At 36.5% G+C, this 21,383-nt stretch overlaps 1 protein-coding gene across 1 annotated transcript in view; it reads left to right on the forward strand.

Moving 5' to 3' along the window:
• GBE1 (1,4-alpha-glucan branching enzyme 1) overlaps positions 1 to 16,658 on the forward strand; it is a 302,682-nt gene extending 286,024 nt beyond the window's left edge. Inside the window, exons 15-16 of the mRNA XM_040226994.1 lie at positions 5,385 to 5,502; positions 14,709 to 16,658. Of these exons, the coding sequence (XP_040082928.1) occupies positions 5,385 to 5,502; positions 14,709 to 14,765 (175 nt within the window). The 3' untranslated portion in view covers positions 14,766 to 16,658. The remainder of the gene's footprint in view (positions 1 to 5,384; positions 5,503 to 14,708) is intronic.
• The last annotated feature ends 4,725 nt before the right edge of the window (positions 16,659 to 21,383 follow it).

The following is a 21,383-nucleotide window of genomic DNA, read 5'->3' on the forward strand; positions in this document are numbered from 1 at the left end:
TGGGATATGTCTTACAGTGATTGCCATGGTAGTGATATTTTTCTTTTTAGTGCAGTCGTATAAAATAATTCATCTTAAAATCGATGGTGTCTTAGATTTAAAGATATATGGTAACATACCAGCTTTGCCATCTTTATGGTCATCTACTCACTAGAGAACCCCTTTTATTGTCACTCAGTCTGAAACCTCAGGGTTTGTACCTTACAATAAATTTCCCTAGTTTCATCAGCAGGAGTGAAGTGAGTTTAGTGCAGAATGGTATAAATGATAGTACTTCTTACATCAAAATCCTTATACTTTGAACAGACACTTTATCAAGTGGCTGAGCAAACACAGCAGCTTTTGAAGTATTTGAAGAGCCATTGAATTTAAGAGTCTTCATGCCTTCACTGTTCTTTAATCTTATTAGCACAGGTCTTCAGAACATGGCTCTTCCTTGGTTCAAATTTAAGGACATAGATTATAAAATAATGCTTAAAACTTCATATCGACTTCAACCTGTTGATAGATATATCAAATACTTAGGAAGCTCTTGAATTTAAAATAAGAAGAAATCAAAATATTTAAAATGATATCCAAATGAATAGGGATCTATTTGATCTCCTTTTAAAAAATCTCCATAAAATCTTTATCATTCTTTCCCTGCTCTATTTTCCCAAAATGAGCAAAGTACATTTTGTAGACCCCAAACAACAGAGCAAATGAACCAACTGGCAAAGAAATTGATCTAGAACAAATGCCACAAACCTCTGATATTCAGACTCCTTAAGTAACGTTAAGAACTACAGTCCTTTAGCACCAATCTTTTAAACTTAATTAAACACTAGGATATCACTTTATCTATTTTTCTTATTTTTATTCTTCATGCCGTGTTCATTCCAGCCTCTTTATGCTTAGAATCTCAAAATTAGAATTAAACAAAGAAACTGCTAACAAAAACACTCTGCCTGATTCTTGACATAAAACAGGCATCCACTTGTGGAGAGTAGGGTAATTAAGTCTACTTTTGACCTGTGTCTACATCCCAGCTCTGCCATGAAACTTACTGTGTGTCTTTGGGCATAACTCTTCCCCTTCTAAGTGTTTCCTCAAATTGGGCATCAGTTTCCCGTTTGAGTACCATCAGTTGTACATACAAAAAAAAAACCTCATTGGTTTATGTATGTCTCTCCATTTGTACTATCCAAGTTTAACCTGTTAGATTCCTGGCTGGTTTTTCTGACTTAGTCTTTCCCTTGTTCATTCTCTTCTACCCTCAGCCTTCAGGTTAATTTTGGTTGTTTGTTTTTGATTAGCATAACCTTTCTCACAAAGCTTCAACATTTTCACACTTAATTATAAAATAAATCTGAACAGTCTAGCCAGCCTTCAAAGCTTTTTGTTTATGAACTGTCAATCCTACCTTCTCTCCTTGGCTGTACCTCTCACTGAATATTGCTTTCTGCTTTCTTTATGGACATTCATATGTGTTTCTAATCTCCCCTTAACAGGCTATGAGTTGCACATAAACTAAAACTACATCTTAGTCATTCTTTTTAATATCTTGCACAGAGCCTCCTACATTGTGTGTATTTATTAAGTGAATGGGAAAAATAATTTCTTCTATGTTCCTCTAATATAAAATATAAGACATGTAATTTGGCCTTTCTTCATGAATCAGAATTGTCATCCTGAATATCAGTTTCAGAGATGTACTGAGAAGCTATAATGAGAAGGCAGTCTGCTAGATGTAGGGAGGCAGCTATGAGTAAAAGAGATGTGGAGGTGCTGAGATGTCCTGCAAAATTTATCTACTGTGGAATTGGAAATCCTATGAAGAAGACAGTTTAAGGGTAAACTAGTTCTGAGTTATATTTTCAGAGGGGTATTCTTTAGTGGCAGACAGGGCAGGGCTCTGCAGGGGTGTTGATGCTATGTGGGTCCCACGTCATGTGTGTAATCTGTGTGTGCCCGCATGCACGTGAGAAAGAGGGAGTGAGGGAATGCCTGAATGAGAGAAGAGAAAAACAAAAATCCAGTTGCCCAGATAACCGTTTTAGAAATGTTTATTCTAAGCAGTGTTCCTAAAAGATGGGGTTTCCTGATTCTTAAGTAATATAGTAATTTACAATTATAAAGCTCTGTCACAATCATTACTTTTAATCTAGTGTTTTAAATTGTTGGAATTTCTGGAATTAAGGGTTGTGTTTTCTAAAGGAAGTTATTGTAGTCTCTGGGTAATATAGACATTCCAAAAGTAGCCACGGCAGAATTTTTTTCTTTAAATTATAGATCAGAGAAATAGGTCTAAACTGATGTTCTGAAACTTTATGGCTTTTCCTTTAGAGCTATAAATTATATACATTAAGTGAGTAGATTCTTACCATTTTCAGTGTGATGATCCCTTTCAATGTCAAAAATATATTGATCCTTATATAACAATTGCTCTTTCAGTATCCTTCATTGAGAAAATATATAGGCAAAAAACTTACTATAAATTCTGTGACTTTTGAAAAGCCTCTATGTCATATTAATCAAAAAAGTGCACATTCTTTGAAATATAATAGCAAATGGGTATAAGAACACATAATTTAGTCTTCACACCGGTATCTATAGAATCCCAGTCCCTTATAATAAGGTAATTACTTATTCTGTGAGACTCTTATGATAACACAATGGCCAGTGACCATCCACCCACAGATTGGGAATCAGTGCTTTTCATGATATATTTCCTTTCTTTAGTCACTACTACCAATAATCTGTATTGTTAACCAATAACTTAATAATTGAGTAAGTATTTCTGAATGGATGTATTTCTGAAGGTGTTTCAGAATGAATTCTAGGTCTTTATTCTCTAAACTGTATTGTACTCTTTTTGTTTTTGTTTAATGCTTTTTGAAGATTCGTCCAAGTATTTAATGCACTAGGATGAAGAACAAAAGCTAAGCTTCTCTTTTAGTAGTTCCTTTCATACCACAGGGCTTCATTTATTTACCGTGTCTCTAATGATTTGTTCTCACTATCCTGTCCCTATTTCTCCAGTAAATAAATCACATGATCAAATCATGTGAGTATGTTTACAATGTGCTTGTGCCCTGTAGCCATTGTTAAATTCAGGCTTTGACCCTCTCCCTCTGCTTTAAACTCATTAACATGCTGATTGTCAGATTTGCATTAGAGTAGACTGACCTGGATTGACTGAAATGGAGTCACCACTCCCAGCAAAATTCCTATGGTGCAACTATCTGCATCTCTTGAACAAAGGTCTAGGAATGAAAATGATAGTCATAGCTTCTTATCCCCATGTACTTTAAATGTGATAGCTTTTGCTGTAATAAAAATATACAAACATTTCTGAGATTAAATACCAGGAAAATGCAAAGCACCTAGGCACCCATCTGTCTCCCTCCTTAAGCTAGAAGAAACTTAAATTTCTAAATATCCGTGTATATTTACTTGTAGATTTTTTAACCAAGTATTTCTAGGCATTCTGAGTATAAATTTGAACATAGTAACCGTAGCTGTTCTTTTGTTATAAATACAATACTCAGTCAACTCAGTCAGTTCAGTTCAGTTGCTCAGTCGTGTCTGACTTTTTGCGACCCCATGGACTGCAGCGCGCCAGACTTCCCTGTCCATCACCAACTCCCAGAGTTTACTCAAACTCATGTCCATTGAATCGGTGATGCCATCCAACCATCTCATCCTCTGTCATCCCCTTCTTCTCCTTCCTTCAATCTTACCCAGCATCAGGGTCTTTTCAAATGAGTCAGCTCTTCGCATCAGGTGGCCAAAGTATTGGCATTTCAGCTTCAGCATCAGTCCTTCCAATGAACATTCAGAACTGATTTCCTTTAGGATAGATTGGTTGAATCTCCTTGCAGTCCAAGGGACTCTCAAGAGTCTTCTCCAACACCACAGTTCAGAAGCATCAATTCTTTAAAGCAGCACTCAGCTTTCTTTATAGTTCAACTCTCGCATCCATACATGACCACTGGAAAAACCATAGCCTTGACTAGATGGACCTTTGTTGGCAAAGTAATGTCTCTGCTTTTTAATATTCTGTCTATGTTGGTCATAACTTTTCTTCCAAGGAGCAAGCGCGTTTTAATTTCATGGCCACAATCACCATCTGCAATGATTTTAGAGCCCCCAAAAATAAAGTCAGCCACTGTTTCCACTGTTTCTCCATCTATTTGCCATGAAGTGATGGGACCAGATACCATGATCTTTGTTTTCTGAATGTTGAGCTTTAAGCCAACTTTTTCACTCTCCTCTTTCACTTTCATCAAGAGGCTCTTTAGTTCTGCTTCATTTTGTGCCATAAGGGTGGTGTCATCTGCGTATCTGAGGTTATTGATATTTCTCCCGGCAATCTTGATTCCAGCTTGTGTTTCTTGCAGTCCAGCGTTTCTTATGATGTACTCTGCATATAAGTTAAATAAGCACATATAAGTTAAATAAATACAATACTACTACCATACTCAGAGGTTAAAGCGTCTGCCTCCAATGCGGGAGACCCGGGTTCAGTCCCTGGGTCGGGAAGATCCCCTGGAGAAGGAAATGGCAATCCACTCCAGTATTCTTGCCTGGAGAATCCCATGGACGGAGAAGCCTAGTAGGTTACAGTCCACAGGGTTGCAAAGAGTCAGACAGGACTGAGCGACTTCACCTCACCATACAAATAGTTCATTGTGAAAAGTCAGGTGTTAAATTGTAGCAGATTGTGGCATAATGGATAGTATGTTTACATGAGCTTGTGTATTAATAGAAGCATGTGTCTGTAACCAAGGGTGCTCAGTCTTCAGAATACGTGTGCACCCTTAGTTCACTTCTGTGTTCCTCACTTTGTCAACCAGGATCTAGCAAACTAGAATGGATTCAGAGATTTGAAAAGAGAAACAGCCATATCAAATGAGAAATGATCGAAGGTTCTCAGATTCTATTTAATAAGTATTTAGTAATATATGTAGAAAACCAATGGAGATAGCATAGCTATTATTAAATATTTGAAAGCTACTGTATATTGAAGTTATTCTTAATGGCTTTTCTGGGTGGAAAAAGTTTTCACAAAATCAAAATTCTGCTCAATATGGAGAAGAATTTCTAAAAAATGGAATTGGTTGGTTGCAGAAAGAAGAAAGTAGATTCTTCACTAATAGGTATGGATGATCATGTGCCAAGCTGTGATAAAAGGATAACAAAGGTCCCATGGGTGTGTGGACTATAGAGCCTACAAAGCCCCTTTCAAACGTGAGAAACTGAAATAGTAGAGAAGAAATGAGAACATAGCACAAATCATCATTTAACAGTGTTCAGAATACTCGCTACTAAATCCTGTCTCAGACATATTATATCATGTCTCATTCAACTCCTGAACTGTTGTAATTCCTTAAGAGCTGTACGTACAAAATTGTGCTCGATTCAGATGCAGCAGAATACGGAGGACACAAGAGACTGGACCACAATACCGAATTCTTCTCGGAACCTTTTGAACATAATAACTGTCCCTGTTCTCTTTTGGTAAGTAAGATTTTAAGGTATTTTCATTTCATTTAAATTTATTCTGTATTTTCAAAGTCTTTTTGTCCAAGAAAACAACTCTTCAGCAAGTAAGCCACATGGAAACAGGCAGGGAGTAGGGAAGGGGTAAGATCGCACTAAGAAAACAGATGCGGTGTGGTGCTGGACTCACTGGGGTTTGGAAAAACAAATAATAAAGGCTATTTAGCAGACAATTGGGGAAATTTGAATATTAATAGGATTAAAAATTATTTCTCAAGACATAAGAGGAAGGCAGGTTTTAGCTTTTCTTCTATTATATTTCTAACTTTTCTACAACAATTTACTTTTCTTCTGTTCTTGCAGCTTTCTGTGATATGGACTATCAAATAAAGTTTCATTTTAAACATCTTAAAAGAATCTGTATATACCTTTTTTTTTCTTTCATGTAGTCATTAAAGACTGTGAATTCATTCTAGTTATAAAATTCTCTGGTTTCTTTGTATTACTGAGGAGAGTGTTGTTTTATATTAACTAAACTTTACTTTGTGAGGTTGACACAATGACAGGATACTACTAAATTGAATTCCTTTTTAAAATGTAGACTAAAATTTTGCCATTTACAACAATATGGATGGATCTGGAGGGTATTATGCTTAATGAAAGAAGTCAGAGAAAGATAGATACTATTTGTGATCACTTATATGTGGAATCTAAAAAATAAACAAGTGAATATAACAACACAGAAACAGAGTCACAGATATAAAGAATAAACTAGTAGTTACCAGTGGGGATAAGGAAGGGGTAGCAACAGGACAGAGTTACGGATTAAGAAGTACAAAATACTATTTATGAAGTAAATAAGCTGCACAGATATACTGTACAGCACAGAAAATATAGCCAATATTTTATAATAACTACGAATGGAGTATAATGTATAAAAAAATCATGCCGTACACCTGAAACTATATTTCAATAAAAAAATTGTAATGTAGATTCTGCATAGGTGGAGAAATTCTTCATTTATGGCCAAGTCCACATCTGCATTATATATGTTTTGCTTTTCGTGACTAGTCAAGTATCTCTGTCTCTCTTTCTTTCTCATCCCTCTTCTTCTACCTGTCTGTCTCAGCGCTGCAATTTTTTGTTGGCTTGTTTCACAAGGAGAGGACTTGGATTAAGATTTGTTTCATGTATGTAAGACCAAGGTGTATCCCATAATGTACAGTTTTATCATTGCTGTTTAATTCTCTCATTAAAAAAAAAATTTAGATAAATATCAAACATGAGAATCTGTATGATACCCCTTGCTCCCGCTTTTGCTACTATATTCCCACCTCCAAGGATGGTGACAGCACCTTACTTTGTAAACTGCTATTATATATGTCAAAGACAGCAGCATAAAATAAAAGAGCAGAGATGAATACAATTAAATTGTTGATTATCAGCTCTGAGCAAAGCCAATAGCCTTTGGAGACCTAGGTGTTACCCTCAGTGTGTGTGGAGCGTGGTGGTACTGATGATGATGATTTGGCTTTCAATGGAAATACAAATTCATATGTATTTTCAAGAGGGAGGGCTCACAGGTGCTAGCAGTTTCTTTCTTTACAGAATGCTTGCTGTGGTTGTCAGAACATTCAGTTTTGACATGTAAAATAAGACTGATAAAAATAGTTTCTGAAATGAATGAGAAAATGATCTTAAAGCTCTGAAATAACAGAAGAGTTAGAGACCCCTGAGGGGTTAGGGAAGGTGACCGAGCTCATAAAGAGGGGTCATGGAAAAGCAACACCCAGTTGTGATAAAGCCGAACTTGAACCATTGATATAGACTGAAAGGAATTTGAAATTTCAGCCAGCAAATATGTTACATAGCTAACTTTCCTAAACGTTCATGTAGCCAAAGAGGTTTATGTTGGTGAAGGAAGCCTGGTAATACAGGGAAAAGATCACAAAATGTCATGGCAGGGGATTTGGGGTTAAGTCACCAGTCTGCCATTTATGGATACCAGCTATGAGAACTTGAGTAATTCGACCTTTTTGTGCCTGAGTTTGCCTGTCTGTATAGTGAGGATTAATAATAGTATCCTGCCTACAGCAAGAGATTCTTAGGTATAAATTCATTAACACAGCCAAGTTTTGGGGAAACTGCAAAATGCTGCTGTACATATACTTAAAAATTATTATTGTCATGGCTGTTCAATATCTATTTAGGTATTCTAAGCGTGCCAAGATACTAGATGCTTTGAGGACATTCTCCCAGCTTTGGAGAAATTATCATCTTAGGCGAGGGCTTGCAATCTTTGAGGCTGGGCAGAAAATATCTTGACATCCTTTTGATTTTTTAAGGGCAAAGATATTCTGTCATAATTAAAACAAGCCAAGTAACCAGTGGCAGCCACAAACAGGAGATTACTTTTCAAGCACTAATTAAATTGATCTTGCAAATATGGACTGTGCAGTTCTAAATGAGCTGATGGAATGGAGAATGTCACATAAGTCTCCATAACAGGTAGAGATACAGCCGTGCAAGCATTTGAGAAATAGAGCAGAGCTTAACTACTACCTGTAATAGAATTCTGATCCCACTGGGTCAGGAGGTAAATATTGGTTCTGTCTTCCCAGCAGCAGCATCTTATTTTTGATGACTACAGGTGCTTTAGGAATAACTCATTTTAAATAAGTCTTTAGATTCCAAGTGAAATGATCATGGGTTTTAAGGTAAAAAATAAGGCACCCGGTAAATTAACTGCACTACAATTTTTTTAAAAAAGGTTGGTGGTTAGGGATGATTTCTTAAGCAAGATGTGGGTACATAAAATAGTCATAGTATTCATTATGGTACTGTGACTTTTGAATAATTTATACTAATGCAATGTAATAATTTTTTATAAAATAAGGGAGCTCCAGCAGACCGGAGAATCCAATAAAACAAATTCCTTCTTACCTGAGTTATCTTTTGAATATTCAAATATACATCTAGTATGAGAATGCCTCATTATAACAGAACTCTTTATTGAACTGATCAATAATGTGCTGGGATCCAGTCAGGTTTTAGGTCTCATTTGACCTGCCTTCTGCCTCCCACATGCCTAGAATAAAGAGGGAAGGGGAGACAAAATGTAACTTTTCCAGGAAATTTCTGTCCATCACAACTAGCACACTGTATTTGCCAAAGCTTAATTTCCAAGCTCAGTAATCCAAAGGATCTGCTGAATAAGTGTCACATATGTTTTCAAAGATAGCAACAAACCGAACTCAAAGGAATCTTAAAATAGCCATACATGCTGCAGCTTCAGCAGGTACTACCCCGGCATCTTCTTGATGTGCTCCATCAGTTAAAACTGTGAAACCAGAGGAGAACTGCGTGTGTACTGCTGCTGAAATGTATATGCTAAGGTTGGAGTATCTCACAAATGCCAAGAAGCTATAAGGCAGAACTTTTCCATTCTGCTTTACTGGCAGTTTTTGGAAACTCCATTTTAGCATAATGATTTCTCTACATTTTAGCTTCTGACATAGGAACTTGTATTTAACCTGTAACTTCATCAGTAAACCAGGAGGGGCTGGGGTGCTTTCTTTTTCTTTTCTGATTCATAAATTCAAACTCCATAGCACAAATGAAAGAACAGGGATGATTGAGCCTGAAATAAATTAGATTGCTTTACAATAACTTAAGTAGTCTTAATGGTGAAATGTGAATAAAGCAATAGTTTTAGCATCTATTACTTTGCCAGTAAATCTCCTTAATCTTAAGAAATAGATCTGTTTACTTCCATTCTAAATTTGGTGATTCTAAGGTAGACTTTTAGCTTAAATAGGGTGTTTCACATAGATGTATCTTTTTTATTGTCCCTTAGTTGTAGGCATTGAAAATATAAATTGAGAAATGTTTTTTGCTCTACCAAGAATTATGAAAATGTTTAGTTTTTTTAAACAAATCAATTTTAATTCATAAAGTTTTCTCTTTTTCATATTTCTAAATATATATTTCTACATAGAAATATTTACTAGATCACTTTTCTCTTAAGCCTAATGCAAAATAATGAATTATAATAAGTTTTTTCCTTAGAAAATATTTTATAAATTAAAGGATATATGTGAAAATTAAAATTATTTTACATCATCCTTATTTTTCAAAATAATTTGTGCTAAACATATATGTAGATTGTTAAGATCTAATGCCCTTTTCAACAAATGCTGTTTTCACTATGATTTATAGAGTTGCTAAATTTTACAATTTATAAGAACATTTTAAAATTTGCCTTTTAAGTATTTTTATTGAAAATAAGTTTGCTGTTTCCAAAGTTTTGATAACCTGTTTTTAAAAACCATGTAATTAATATTTATAAATCAATTTTGACCCAAGAACAACATAATACTTTGCTTAGATGGCATAATATAGTAGATCATTGTATGATAAGTTTTTGTTGGTTTTTTTTTTTTAATCCATAGTAATAGTTGGTGTAGTGATTAAGTCATTATGTAGTCAAAATAACTGGGTAGATGGCATGTATTTTGACTCTCTTAATAAATGAACCAGATTACACTGTGGCATTCTGATTCCTTGTGAAGAACAGAGTACAAAGACAGCTAGAAAAAAATAAAATTCATGACTTTACATTACACTGTCTCATATGTTCTTAATGTGATCCTAGCTCCAAAATGTTCATGGCTTAGTGACTAGTAAATGGGCATGGTGAATATGTTTATCAGCATATACTATCTGTGATGTGTATACTAAATGATTTCTGTATACATAAGCTTAAATATGAGATATTCATATTTAAATATAAGCAGTTATATTTAAATCTACTTAAAATATGTTCATATTTCTTTTGCCATCGGAATCAAAACTATTTATAGAATTAAAATTGTAAATTGAGATTTACAGAAGCCAATACTTCACACTAAATTATAGAACCCCAAATTGTTTATGTCTGTATGTCTCATCATAAGAATTAGCTCTAATTATCTTAAGTCTTTTAGTATAATTGGTAGTCATTTCCTAACTACTAAGAACATTGATTTATATATGCAGAACCCTAATAAAGAAGAAAACTCCAAAATTCATAAATAGCCATAGTTAAGAAAAAATTCTGTTGCTTGGGGAAATTTTTTCATGTTGCCTATACTGCAAGGGCTCTGAAGCAACATGAACACATTCTGGTAATTAACACTGCAGTGAAAAAGTATAATTACACAATATTCCTGTTAATGATGATATTGTACAATTATCAACCAATGGTTTTTGAGCAGATAGTATTAAGTGACCTCAAAGTGTGACTGGAATTGGCATCATAAAGGTCCTTACATAAAATGGCCAGCATCATTTAGAGAGAATTCTTAGAGCATTTTTTAACAATTAAATGCCAAAAGAGGAAATTCAGTGCATTTATTGCAAACCTTGAAGTTCTTACATCACCCTCTTTGTTTTACTCTTAAATTTGGGCTAGCTAAAATACCAGAGATCACAGAGAGTAAGACTGCTTCTAAATTATCAGCTTATAGTTATTCATATTTCATTAATTAAATCAGTATGAGGTAATAAAATCAGGGTAGATACTGAAACTGAGTAATATCCAGAACGAGACTGAGGCAGCGTCCTGATATATCGCTGTGCCACACTGAGCAGGGGCCTGTCACTCCTTGTCCTAGGCCTGCCACGTGCTTTACCGCTTCTTTCTCAGGAGACTTGGGCCAAACAGAATCTCTTTATCTGCATATAGGGTCAAAGATACCAGAGAACTATTTTTAAGGTAAACAGAGTTGAAATCCTTTTCTTCAGTTTCCCATGCTACTGAGACATTTAGATCAGTTTTAGAATGGTCTTAATAGAACAATTCAGAACCATTCTGATTATAACCTGCTGTCCCACTGATTACTTACACCTAGTCACTATGATTCCCTAAACTAAACAGATAGAGTAAGACAGAACAGGTATCTCTCTCTTTTTAAAAATTTTTTGACTCTGACATGTGGCATCTTAGTTACACAACCAGGGATCGAACCTACACCCCATGCATTGGAAGCACCAAGTCTTAACCACTGAAATGCCAGGGAAGTCCCAGAACTGCTCTCTCTTGATTCATGCCTGTTTTGAGAAGACTTGGAATTGACTGAATCTGACTGTTGATTTCTTTGACTTCTCCTCTCTGGCTTTGGTCTGTGTTGCTTTAGACTGTAGCGTCATTGTGGAAATAGGCCATAGTTTGCACTTGATCTGTCTGGACCCCTGGGTCTAGTCCTGTCTTTGTTCATGGGTAGCTCCAGCTTTCTTTTGTTGAGCCAGTCTTATAACAACTTACCTATCGCTGTCAAAGAGAAAATATTGAATGGAAAAGATATTAACCATTAAAACATGATGTGGTTTAAAAGCTATATGACATTAAAAACAATGTGTAAATTGTAGGGAAACTGATTATGGCATTGAAATACACAGTTCCCCACACTTAATGAACAGATGGTGATAGTGAAGTCGCTTAGTCGTGTCCGACTGTTTGCGACCCTGTAGACTATAGCCCACCAGGCTCCTCCGTCCATGGGATTCTCCAGGCAAGAATACTGGAGTGGATTGCCATTTCCTTCTCCAGGGGATCTTCCCGACTCAGGGATTGAACCCAGGTCTCCCGCATTGCAGGCAGACGCTTTAACCTCTGAGCCACAAGGGGGACGTAATATTTATCTTTTGGAAGTTAAGTACTGGATTGCATACCAGTCTGAGACAGTGAGTAACCCAGTAAACTGTTAGCTTGTGTGACATTTTTCTCAGATGACAGTGCTAAGTCACTGTTACTTTTAATTCAAGATTAGAAAAACTGTTCTCTAGTTATTGCATTTATAATATAAATTTTTCAAAATTCCATCATTTAAAAACTGCTTTAATCATTAATGTTCAAAATTAACTGTATTGGTGTATCTGATTTTTTAAAAACAGCTGTAAGATGTCTTTATCACAGCAACCTTGTGGGAAAACTGTGTTCATTTGCTGACTTGAGATACACAGGACATACAGTGGTCTCAGTCAGTGAAAATCAGCTGTTCTGTTCTTTTTTTCCTCTAAAGCTCTGTTTTGTTTTCTTTTTTTCATCTTTCATTCTAGTTCTAAACTATAAAAGCCTTTCTCTTTTTTCTTTTAAACCATTGGTCAAGTTTTCAGTTAAAGTAACTGAAAATTGTACTTTATTCACAAATTCAGAAATGGAGAGATACTCTCACAGTGATGACAATAATATGTAATATTATTTTTACTGTCTGCTTTGTTTAATTAATCCCTTATGTGTAAAATAGCACACAGTTAAGCATCAAGCAGTTCAAATCACTTCTCAGTTTTATAAAAACTATTTTAGATGCAAATATATTAAAGAATATCTTGTGAAATATACACATACTGATCCCTCAATTACTTCTTCCTTTATTCATTCTTTTATTTAGTCATCACTGGCACCTACTTTATCCACTGGCGCCTACTAAAAGTTAGAAATACGAAGACATATGGCCTCTGCCCTGGTAAACCTAATACTCTAGTGGGAAGGGTTGATCTTAAACTTGAAAAAAAAATTACAAATTGTGTTAAATGTTCAGATAAAAAGAAAAATGGTGCTGTGATAGAAAATGAAATGGAGACACCATCAGATCTAGAGTTGTCAAAGAACACCTCTCCATGGAGTTGGGATTTTTCAAGATCTAAGAGAAATATCAATAACCTCAGATATGCAGATGACACCACCCTTATGGCAGAAAGTGAAGAGGAACTAAAAAGCCTCTTGATGAAAGTGAAAGTGGAGAGTGCAAAAGTTGGCTTAAAGCTCAACATTCAGAAAACAAAGATCATGGCATCCGGCCCCATCACTTCATGGGAAATAGATGGGGAAACAGTGTCAGACTTTATTTTGGGGGGCTCCAAAATCACTACAGATGTTGATTGCAGCCATGAAATTAAAAGACGCTTACTCCTTGGAAGAAAAGTTATGACCAACCTAGATAGCATATTGAAAAGCAGAGACGTTACTTTGCCAACAAAGGTCCGTCTAGTCAAGGCTATGATTTTTCCAGTAGTCATGTATGGATGTGAGAGTTAGACTGTGAAGAAAGCTGAGCACCAGTGAATTGATGCTTCTGAACTGTGGTGTTGGAGAAGACTCTTGAGAGTCCCTTGGACTGCAAGGAGATCCAACCAGTCCATTCTGAAGGAGATCAGCCCTGGGATTTCTTTGGAAGGAATGATGCTAAAGCTGAAACTCCAGTACTTTGGCCACCTCATGCGAAGAGTTGACTCATTGGAAAAGACTCTGATGCTGGGAGGGATTAGGGGCAGGAGGAGAAAGGGGACGACAGAGAATGAGGTGGCTGGATGGCATTACCAATTCGATGGACATGAGTCTGAGTGAACTCTGGGAGTTGGTGATGGACAGGGAGGCCTGGCGTGCTGCGATTCATGAGGTTGCAAAGAATCAGACACGACTGAGCGACTGGACTGAACTGAACTGAACTGAACTGAACTGAAGAGATAGGGAACTAGCCCAGGAAAGAGTGTTCTGAACAGGGGACCAGGCAGAGGCCAAGATCACGAGGAAGGAAGGAAAGGATGTGGTGTGTTCAAGGACCCGCAAGCCTCTGTGGCCAGAGCTGGTAAAGGGAGAAGGAATAAGTGAAGAGCATATCTGAGAGGGGAGTTGCACATATTCAAGAAGGAGCTGAATCAGGACTCTGCAGGGCATGCAAAGAAGTGGATTGCACCTTCAATCAGTGGCAAGCCTCTTGACTGCTTTACATTGGGGCAGGGACTAAAATACACATAAGATAACCTTATACTATTACTGTTAAGGTTTTGTTCCTAAAACGACAGGAGAAACACAAACCAGAACGATAATAAGTGTCCTGACTTGACCAGTCTTTTGTATGTTACTTTTATTTACCTGACTAGACTAACGTTGTGAACTGGAGGGCAGCCTGCCTTCAGCACCTGCTAGTTCGGAACCAGAGCCGCCAAGGCTATTTCTGTCCTTTGTGTCTGGGGAGCATCGGTATTGTAAAGTGTATGGAGCCCTCTAGCGGTGATCGTTTTAAAGGCGTCTTAATGCCAGAACTGTCGAATAGAGCCTCCTCAGAGCCAGTAGAAACGTAAAGGGAGCTGTAATTTACGCAATAGCGGACTGCATCGTGCGTTGATACGATATCAAGCCCAGTGTTTCTTTCAAATGCACTGACACGACTGTGTTGATTTAGGTGTACATTCCAAACCGAGTGGCTCTCATCCTTCGCAATGTGGACCTGCCCAACTGAGGAGATCTGATTTCAGCTCCCACAGAGGAAGACCTGTGCTTTGTTTTCCCACGCTCACTGTCCCAGAACTTGTAATGTGTAAGCTTTTCAAAATATATTTGTCTAGCCGAAATGTCCGATGTCTGAAATTCAGTATTGGTTTATGAAAATGAATGTCAAACTTTATTCTTTAAAGAGTAGAAGGGGACATATTTTTGAAATTTTAGCGATCCTAGACTACATTGTCCAGCTAGAATCCTTGAAGTGTTTATATCATGTCTTTAAAGAATTTTGCCTTACAGCCCAATTATTTAATCCTTTTAAGTTCAAATTTGAATCATGTGTCCCTGTTTGATTATTTCTGTTGAGTAAATACAGTATTTTTTTAAGGCAAATATTTGGTGACTTTAATTTGTTCTGGTATCTCTTGGTCTAAATTACAAGACACTAGAGATTGTTACTTTCCTTTTTCAAAATGTGTTTAGAAATACTGTAATAAATATATAGTAATACTATAAAACAAAGAATTGTGTCAAATATAAAAGTTGTTGCCTATGAACCCATCCATGCCTTATTTTGCATAAGTTTTATCTTGTGGTCTCTATTTCATTTAATATCTTGGTAGATGCTAGCATCTTCATTTCTGAAGGCTTGACCTGGTAATTGTAACATTTCATAAAACATCTTTTACTTTCAACCAATAAAAAAATATTGCACAGTTGTCTATGCTAATGTTTATTTTACTGTGATGTTATGTAATTTTTTTAGAGTGAAATTTAAATGCCTATCTCAGCTCTGAGATCTTCCCCACACTTACGCACATATGCATGATGGGCTAAGTATGGGAGTTAATACTTTTTTTTTTCTTTAGGTACTATTGTAACTTGAAATTATACCAACCAACTCAGATATCTAAGCTCCTCTCCAACTCTAAACTTGAACAATTTTAGAAGCTGAGTTAACTGCTTCGACAGTTAATAGTGAGATACTCCATCATGAAATTGCCCCTTAGTTTATTAAATAGCAGGCCACAAATGTGTAATCACTGATATGTAATCCATTTGTAACTGAGAAATTATGATGTACTTATGAGACATAAAGTATTTGTCACCTTTTTAAAGGTTTAATATTTTCCTTTACATTAATACTGACTGCTTTGTTTTTAGCCTGATTATCATGACTAATAAGGAGTACATGAAAGTCTTTCTCTTAAAAACTGGTTTAGTAATGGAAGAGATTAGCAAGAGAGACTTCCTTTTATAGCTAAACCTGTGTCTTAACCATCTTCTTTATCATTTGAGTAAAACCTTAAATCTAGGTCTGACATGTGTAATTTGCTTTAATTTCAAAGTAGAGTAATAGTTTGATTTCCTGACAGCGAAGCCAGCTGATGGTGATCACCCTAGAAAACAACTGAAAGAAAGCCTTCTGTAAATGCTTTTCCCCTTTCAGATATGTTATTAACATCTTAGTGCTGCCACGATCTTGTACCATGCCTGTTACTGATAATAACATAATGTACAACCCTGACGTTTTGTGTTCTAGCTTATAATTTCTTACCTTTCTTTATATTTCTTATGTATAAAGATATATGCTAATTTTCTATCATGGCTCTTTAAAAAATGATAAAGAATTACTTCACACCTAAAACTTGTTTTCCGCCACCACCCCCCCTTCTACTTCTGTGGAAAATCATAAAGACAAGTGCAGTTATATGCTATATTTTCATTATGTTGATTGACCTCACTAATACGGTCTTTAGAATTCACAGTGTAAAGTTCAAATTTATACCTGATATAATGCAAGTTAATTGCTTTTGTCAAGTTTTTCCCCACAAGAAGGATGATAAATAGATATTGCTAGGTGTGAAAAATAAAAATATATGCAAATAAATAAAATATTGAGTCCAAAATAGAATGTGTTTGGAGTTTTTTCCTCTACCTGTCATAGCAAACAGCCTTTACAGAACATTTTAATATTTGCAGTATACTTCACTTTACATCTCCATTTTTGTATCAGTAACATTCTCATCACCATGTATTCTGGTGAGAATATTTTTTCTTTTTATTGGTTAAACATTTTCAATAATCACAACAGATAGATGCAAAATTTTATTCTGTCTGCCCTATAATAATGTTTTCTTCTCTGTTGTGTTTGTTACCAACATCAAAAGTGATCTAGCTTCATTGACTTTTTCAAGGTAAGTATTTTTGCTGTTTAAATTTTTTATGTTCTAGAAAACAGATGACTACAGACTTATTTCCATCACTTTTTAATATTAGCAAGAAAGTGTTAGGAATTACTTTATTATCAAAAATAGAATTTACCCATCATGCTAATAATGCTTGATGTTTTAGTTTAATACTAGAAAGTGGCATTGTGTTTAATAATCAAAACTGGAACTGTAAACATTTTTCCTAGAATGCTTCTCCCTTTATACCATTTGAACTCTGAGGGTCAACTTATTTCACATTTTCTTTTCTGTACCTTTGATGTTTCTCACTTTGCCCTGTTCTTAGCTGATGTATTCATCTCTAACATAAAATGAGGGATTTAGCCACCATGTTCCTCAAGATCAAAAAATAACCAATGACAATAAATTGACTTTTCTCACAGCAACTGTAAAAGAATGCATGTATTTTCTTCCTCTGACTCCAGACTCCCCTTAGCAATATCAATTCAACATTTGTCACCCATCAGGGTTATAGCCATTGCTATGCGGGATCATACAGGAGGCTGTCTGGATAAGGAACCTATTCTTCAAATAATACAGGAGAGAGTGCAGACAGATCTGGGGGAAGCGATGAAGGGTAATGTGTTTTCCTTTGGTGTTCTGCTTGCAGCTTCAGGGCAAATATCTCTTCACTGTCTCTGGTCCTGCAGCCATTGAATCAGGTGATGAAAGCATTATAAAATAGGTTTCCTATTGCTCTTCCTGTTTAGAATGAAGCAGAGCAGACATGCCTGATAGAAAGCAAAACACGGAGGCAGCTGACTGCCTGGCCTTACACCTCTCAGACTATTTCTTTTTGCCTGTTTTGACTCATGTCCTGAACTAGGGTTCTTTAGAGGGGTGGGGTTTCTCTAATCTACATATTCCCTATAGAGAGACAAGCACTGAGCTATGAATTTTGCTAGGTGGGATATTCTGATGAAAGAAAATAGAAATCTAAGGCACAGCAATGTCATGTCCTTTATGCAGTGGAGTTCATTTATCATTCACAATACGTGGGAATTGAAATGTAGATAAATGCTCCCACTAAAGCCAGCCTTCAGGGGGAAAAAAAATCAAATGAACTCCCTACTAATTTTTCTGCTCTATTATCTTATTAGTGGTGATTTGTAGAGAATTACAGAGAAACATTCATACTTTAGGGCAGAATTTCTTAATTGGTAGTGTGAGGAATCTTTAAGATTACAGTAGTTATAAGTGTTTTTGTCTCCATAATTTAAAACATTACATCTGTATTTTAACTCTTGGCAAAAACTGTGCAGAGAATGTGCTGTTTATTTATGTGAGCAAAGGGGGATTCTGTGATAGTTCTACTTATACCACAGGGCAAGTATTTCAGAAGTTTACTTATTACTTAACAGTTTTTCTTGTCATTTCTGCTGGATCAGAGAGAGATATTTGACCCTCATGTATGCTTGCACAGACTGTTTCATCTAGAAACCTGAAAAATGCTTTAAAAGAAGTGATATAATGTTTAGAAGACCTGAGTTCCAGTTGTAGCTCTTAACTCCCAGTGTCTCATTTTAGAAAGCACTCAGTGACTTTACCAGGGTCTTAAGACAATTAAAGTAAAAGTGAGGGGGAAAGCATCATTGGTTTTATAAAGAGCTAGTGTTTGATCAGTAACTGCACGGATGGTGAGTCAGCATTTGGAGACATATTCCAAGTTTTTTTGTCACCGGGAACACACCGTTACTGTCATGCCGCTTGTCTGTCCTTCAAGGCTTCTGCACTGTTATCCACATTCTTCCAGGCACGGGGTGCAGGCTGCTTTACAGAGAAGGGGATTTTGCATTTCCTCCACTCGTGCAGATGACCAAAGTATCAACCTTCCCCCACAACTGCTTTTATTTGCTTATTTTAGCTTTTTCTCTGAAGGCACTAGGAGGTCACAGTGAATTCCTTTTGGTGCTATTAAGCTGCTTCCCTCTTAGTGTGTCAGCTACCCAGACTCTTAGGTAAGCCAGCTTTATGAATGAGTTAGCGACCTCTTAACGGCAACAGTAGGTCAGGATACACTGAACACAAAATGGAACAGCCACAGCCTCCAGTGAGTTGCAGCAACCAGGTGTCAAGGTCTCTATTTCTTTCCCTCTTCCCCTTCTGCTCACAGTCCAGCATACCCTGCTGGCAGGACAAATAAATGACAGAGGAAGCTTAAGAACTGCAACTACATGTAAAAGAATGAAATCAGAACACCTCCTAACACCATGTTGTTGTTCAGACACTCAGTCATGTCCAACTCTTTGTGACCCCATGGACTACAGCGCGCCAGGCCTCCCTGTTCCCGTCTCCCAAAGTTTTCCCTAACACCATACACAAAGATAAATTCAAATGGATCACAGACCTAAAGGAAGACCAGAAACTATAAAGCTCTTAGAGGAAAACATAGGCAGAACACTGACATAAATCACAGCAAGATCTTCTATGACCCACCTTCCAGAGTAACAGAAATAAAAGCAAAAATAAACAAATGAGACCTAGTCAGGAAGTAAGACTCAGTCACTCAGTCATGTCTGACTCTTTGCAACCCCCATAGACTCCTCTGTCCATGGGATTTTCCAGGCCAGAATATTGGCATGGGTTGTGATTACCTCCTCCAGGGGATCTTCCTGACCCAGGGATCAAACCCACGTATCCCGCATCTCCTGCATGGGCAGGTGGATTCTTTACCACTGAGCCACTGGATAGCCCTCTAAATAAATGGGACCTAATTAAAAGCTTTTGCACAACAAAGGAAACCATAAGCACGTTAAAAAGACAGCCCTTAGAATCGGAGAAAATAATAGCAAAGGAAACAACTGACAAAGAATTAATCTCCAATATATACAAGCAGCTTATGCAGTTCAACATCAGAAAAATGAACAACCCAATCAAAAAGTGGGCAGAAGACCTAAAGAGACATTTCTCCAAAGACATATAGATGGCTAAGAAACACATGAAAAGATGCTCAACGTTGCTCATTATTATAGGAATGCAAATCAAAAAGACGATGAAGTATCATCTCACAACAGTCAGAATGGCCATCATCAAAAAGGCTACAAACAATAAATGCTGGCAAGAGTGTGGAGAAAAGGGATCCCTCTTACACTATTGGTGGGAATGCAAACTGATATAACCACTATGGAGAACAATATGGAAATTCCTTAAAAAACTATGAATAAAACTACCATACAACCCAGCAATCCCACTACAGGGCATATACCCTGAGGAAACCAAAATTGAAAAAGACACATGTACCCCAGTGTTCACTGCAGCACTATTTACAATATCTAGGATATGGAAGCAACCTAGATGTCCATCGGCAGGTGAATGGCTAAGGAAGTTGCACTACATATACACAAAGGAATATTACTCAGCTATAAAAAGGAATGCATTTGGGTCAGTTTTAATGAGGTGGATGAACCTAGAGCCTATTATACAGAGTTAAGTAAATCAGAGAGAAACACAAATACTGTATATTAACACATATATATGGGATCTAGAATGATGGTACTTACAATCCTATGTGCAGGGCAGCAAAGGAGACACAGATGTAAAGAACAGACTTTTGGACTCGTTGGGAGAGGGAGAGGGTGGATGATTTGGGAGAATAGCACTGAAACATGTACGTTACCATATGTAAAACAGACAGCCAGTGGGAGTTTGATGTACGATGCAGGGAACACAAAGCTGGTGCTCTGTGACAACCTGGGGGGATATGGTGGGGAAGAAGGTAGGTGGGGGTTTAGGATGGAGAGGACACATATATACCTATAGGTGATTCATATTGTTGTATGGCAAAAACCATCACAACTTGTAAAGAATTATCCTCCAATTAAATATCTTTTAAAAAAGAATTGCAAATGATAGCTCATAATTAAAAAACAGTTTGGCCCATCAGTTTTTTGGATTGAAAGGCTGTACTGTCATCAGAAACATACATCTTCATTCAGTAAATATTTGCACAATTTAAAAGTAATTTTTTGAAGAAAAGAGGAAGTTATCAACCATCAATCTGCAATTTCCACAGTTGTCTGGTACTTAGAATAAGACAATGCAAAGCAGAAAACTAACAAAATAGGTATCATGCCAAATTAATTTGCCACAAAAAGGTATAAATTAAATGAGGTAAGTGTTTGAATTATTTGTGCATACTTGTCTAAGTTAATAACAGGAAACAGCTGTAAGTGTATGAATAAACTCTTCTGACATACATGTATTTATAGCATACACATGGGTGTGTGGATATGCACAGACATACATATATAATATGTAAGTAAACTGAACACTCACGAGAGTTCACTGATTCTTAAATTTATCTTGAGCTAATGAATCACTTGATCTGTGTGTATGATACTCATACCCAATTTTAGATATTTTTCTGGTCATATTTAGAGCATCGATCTGACCAGGTGATTTTATTT

The sequence above is a fragment of the Oryx dammah genome, unplaced genomic scaffold, assembly GCF_014754425.2.
Source record: "Oryx dammah isolate SB20612 unplaced genomic scaffold, SCBI_Odam_1.1 HiC_scaffold_2, whole genome shotgun sequence".
Taxonomy (NCBI): domain Eukaryota; kingdom Metazoa; phylum Chordata; class Mammalia; order Artiodactyla; family Bovidae; genus Oryx; species Oryx dammah.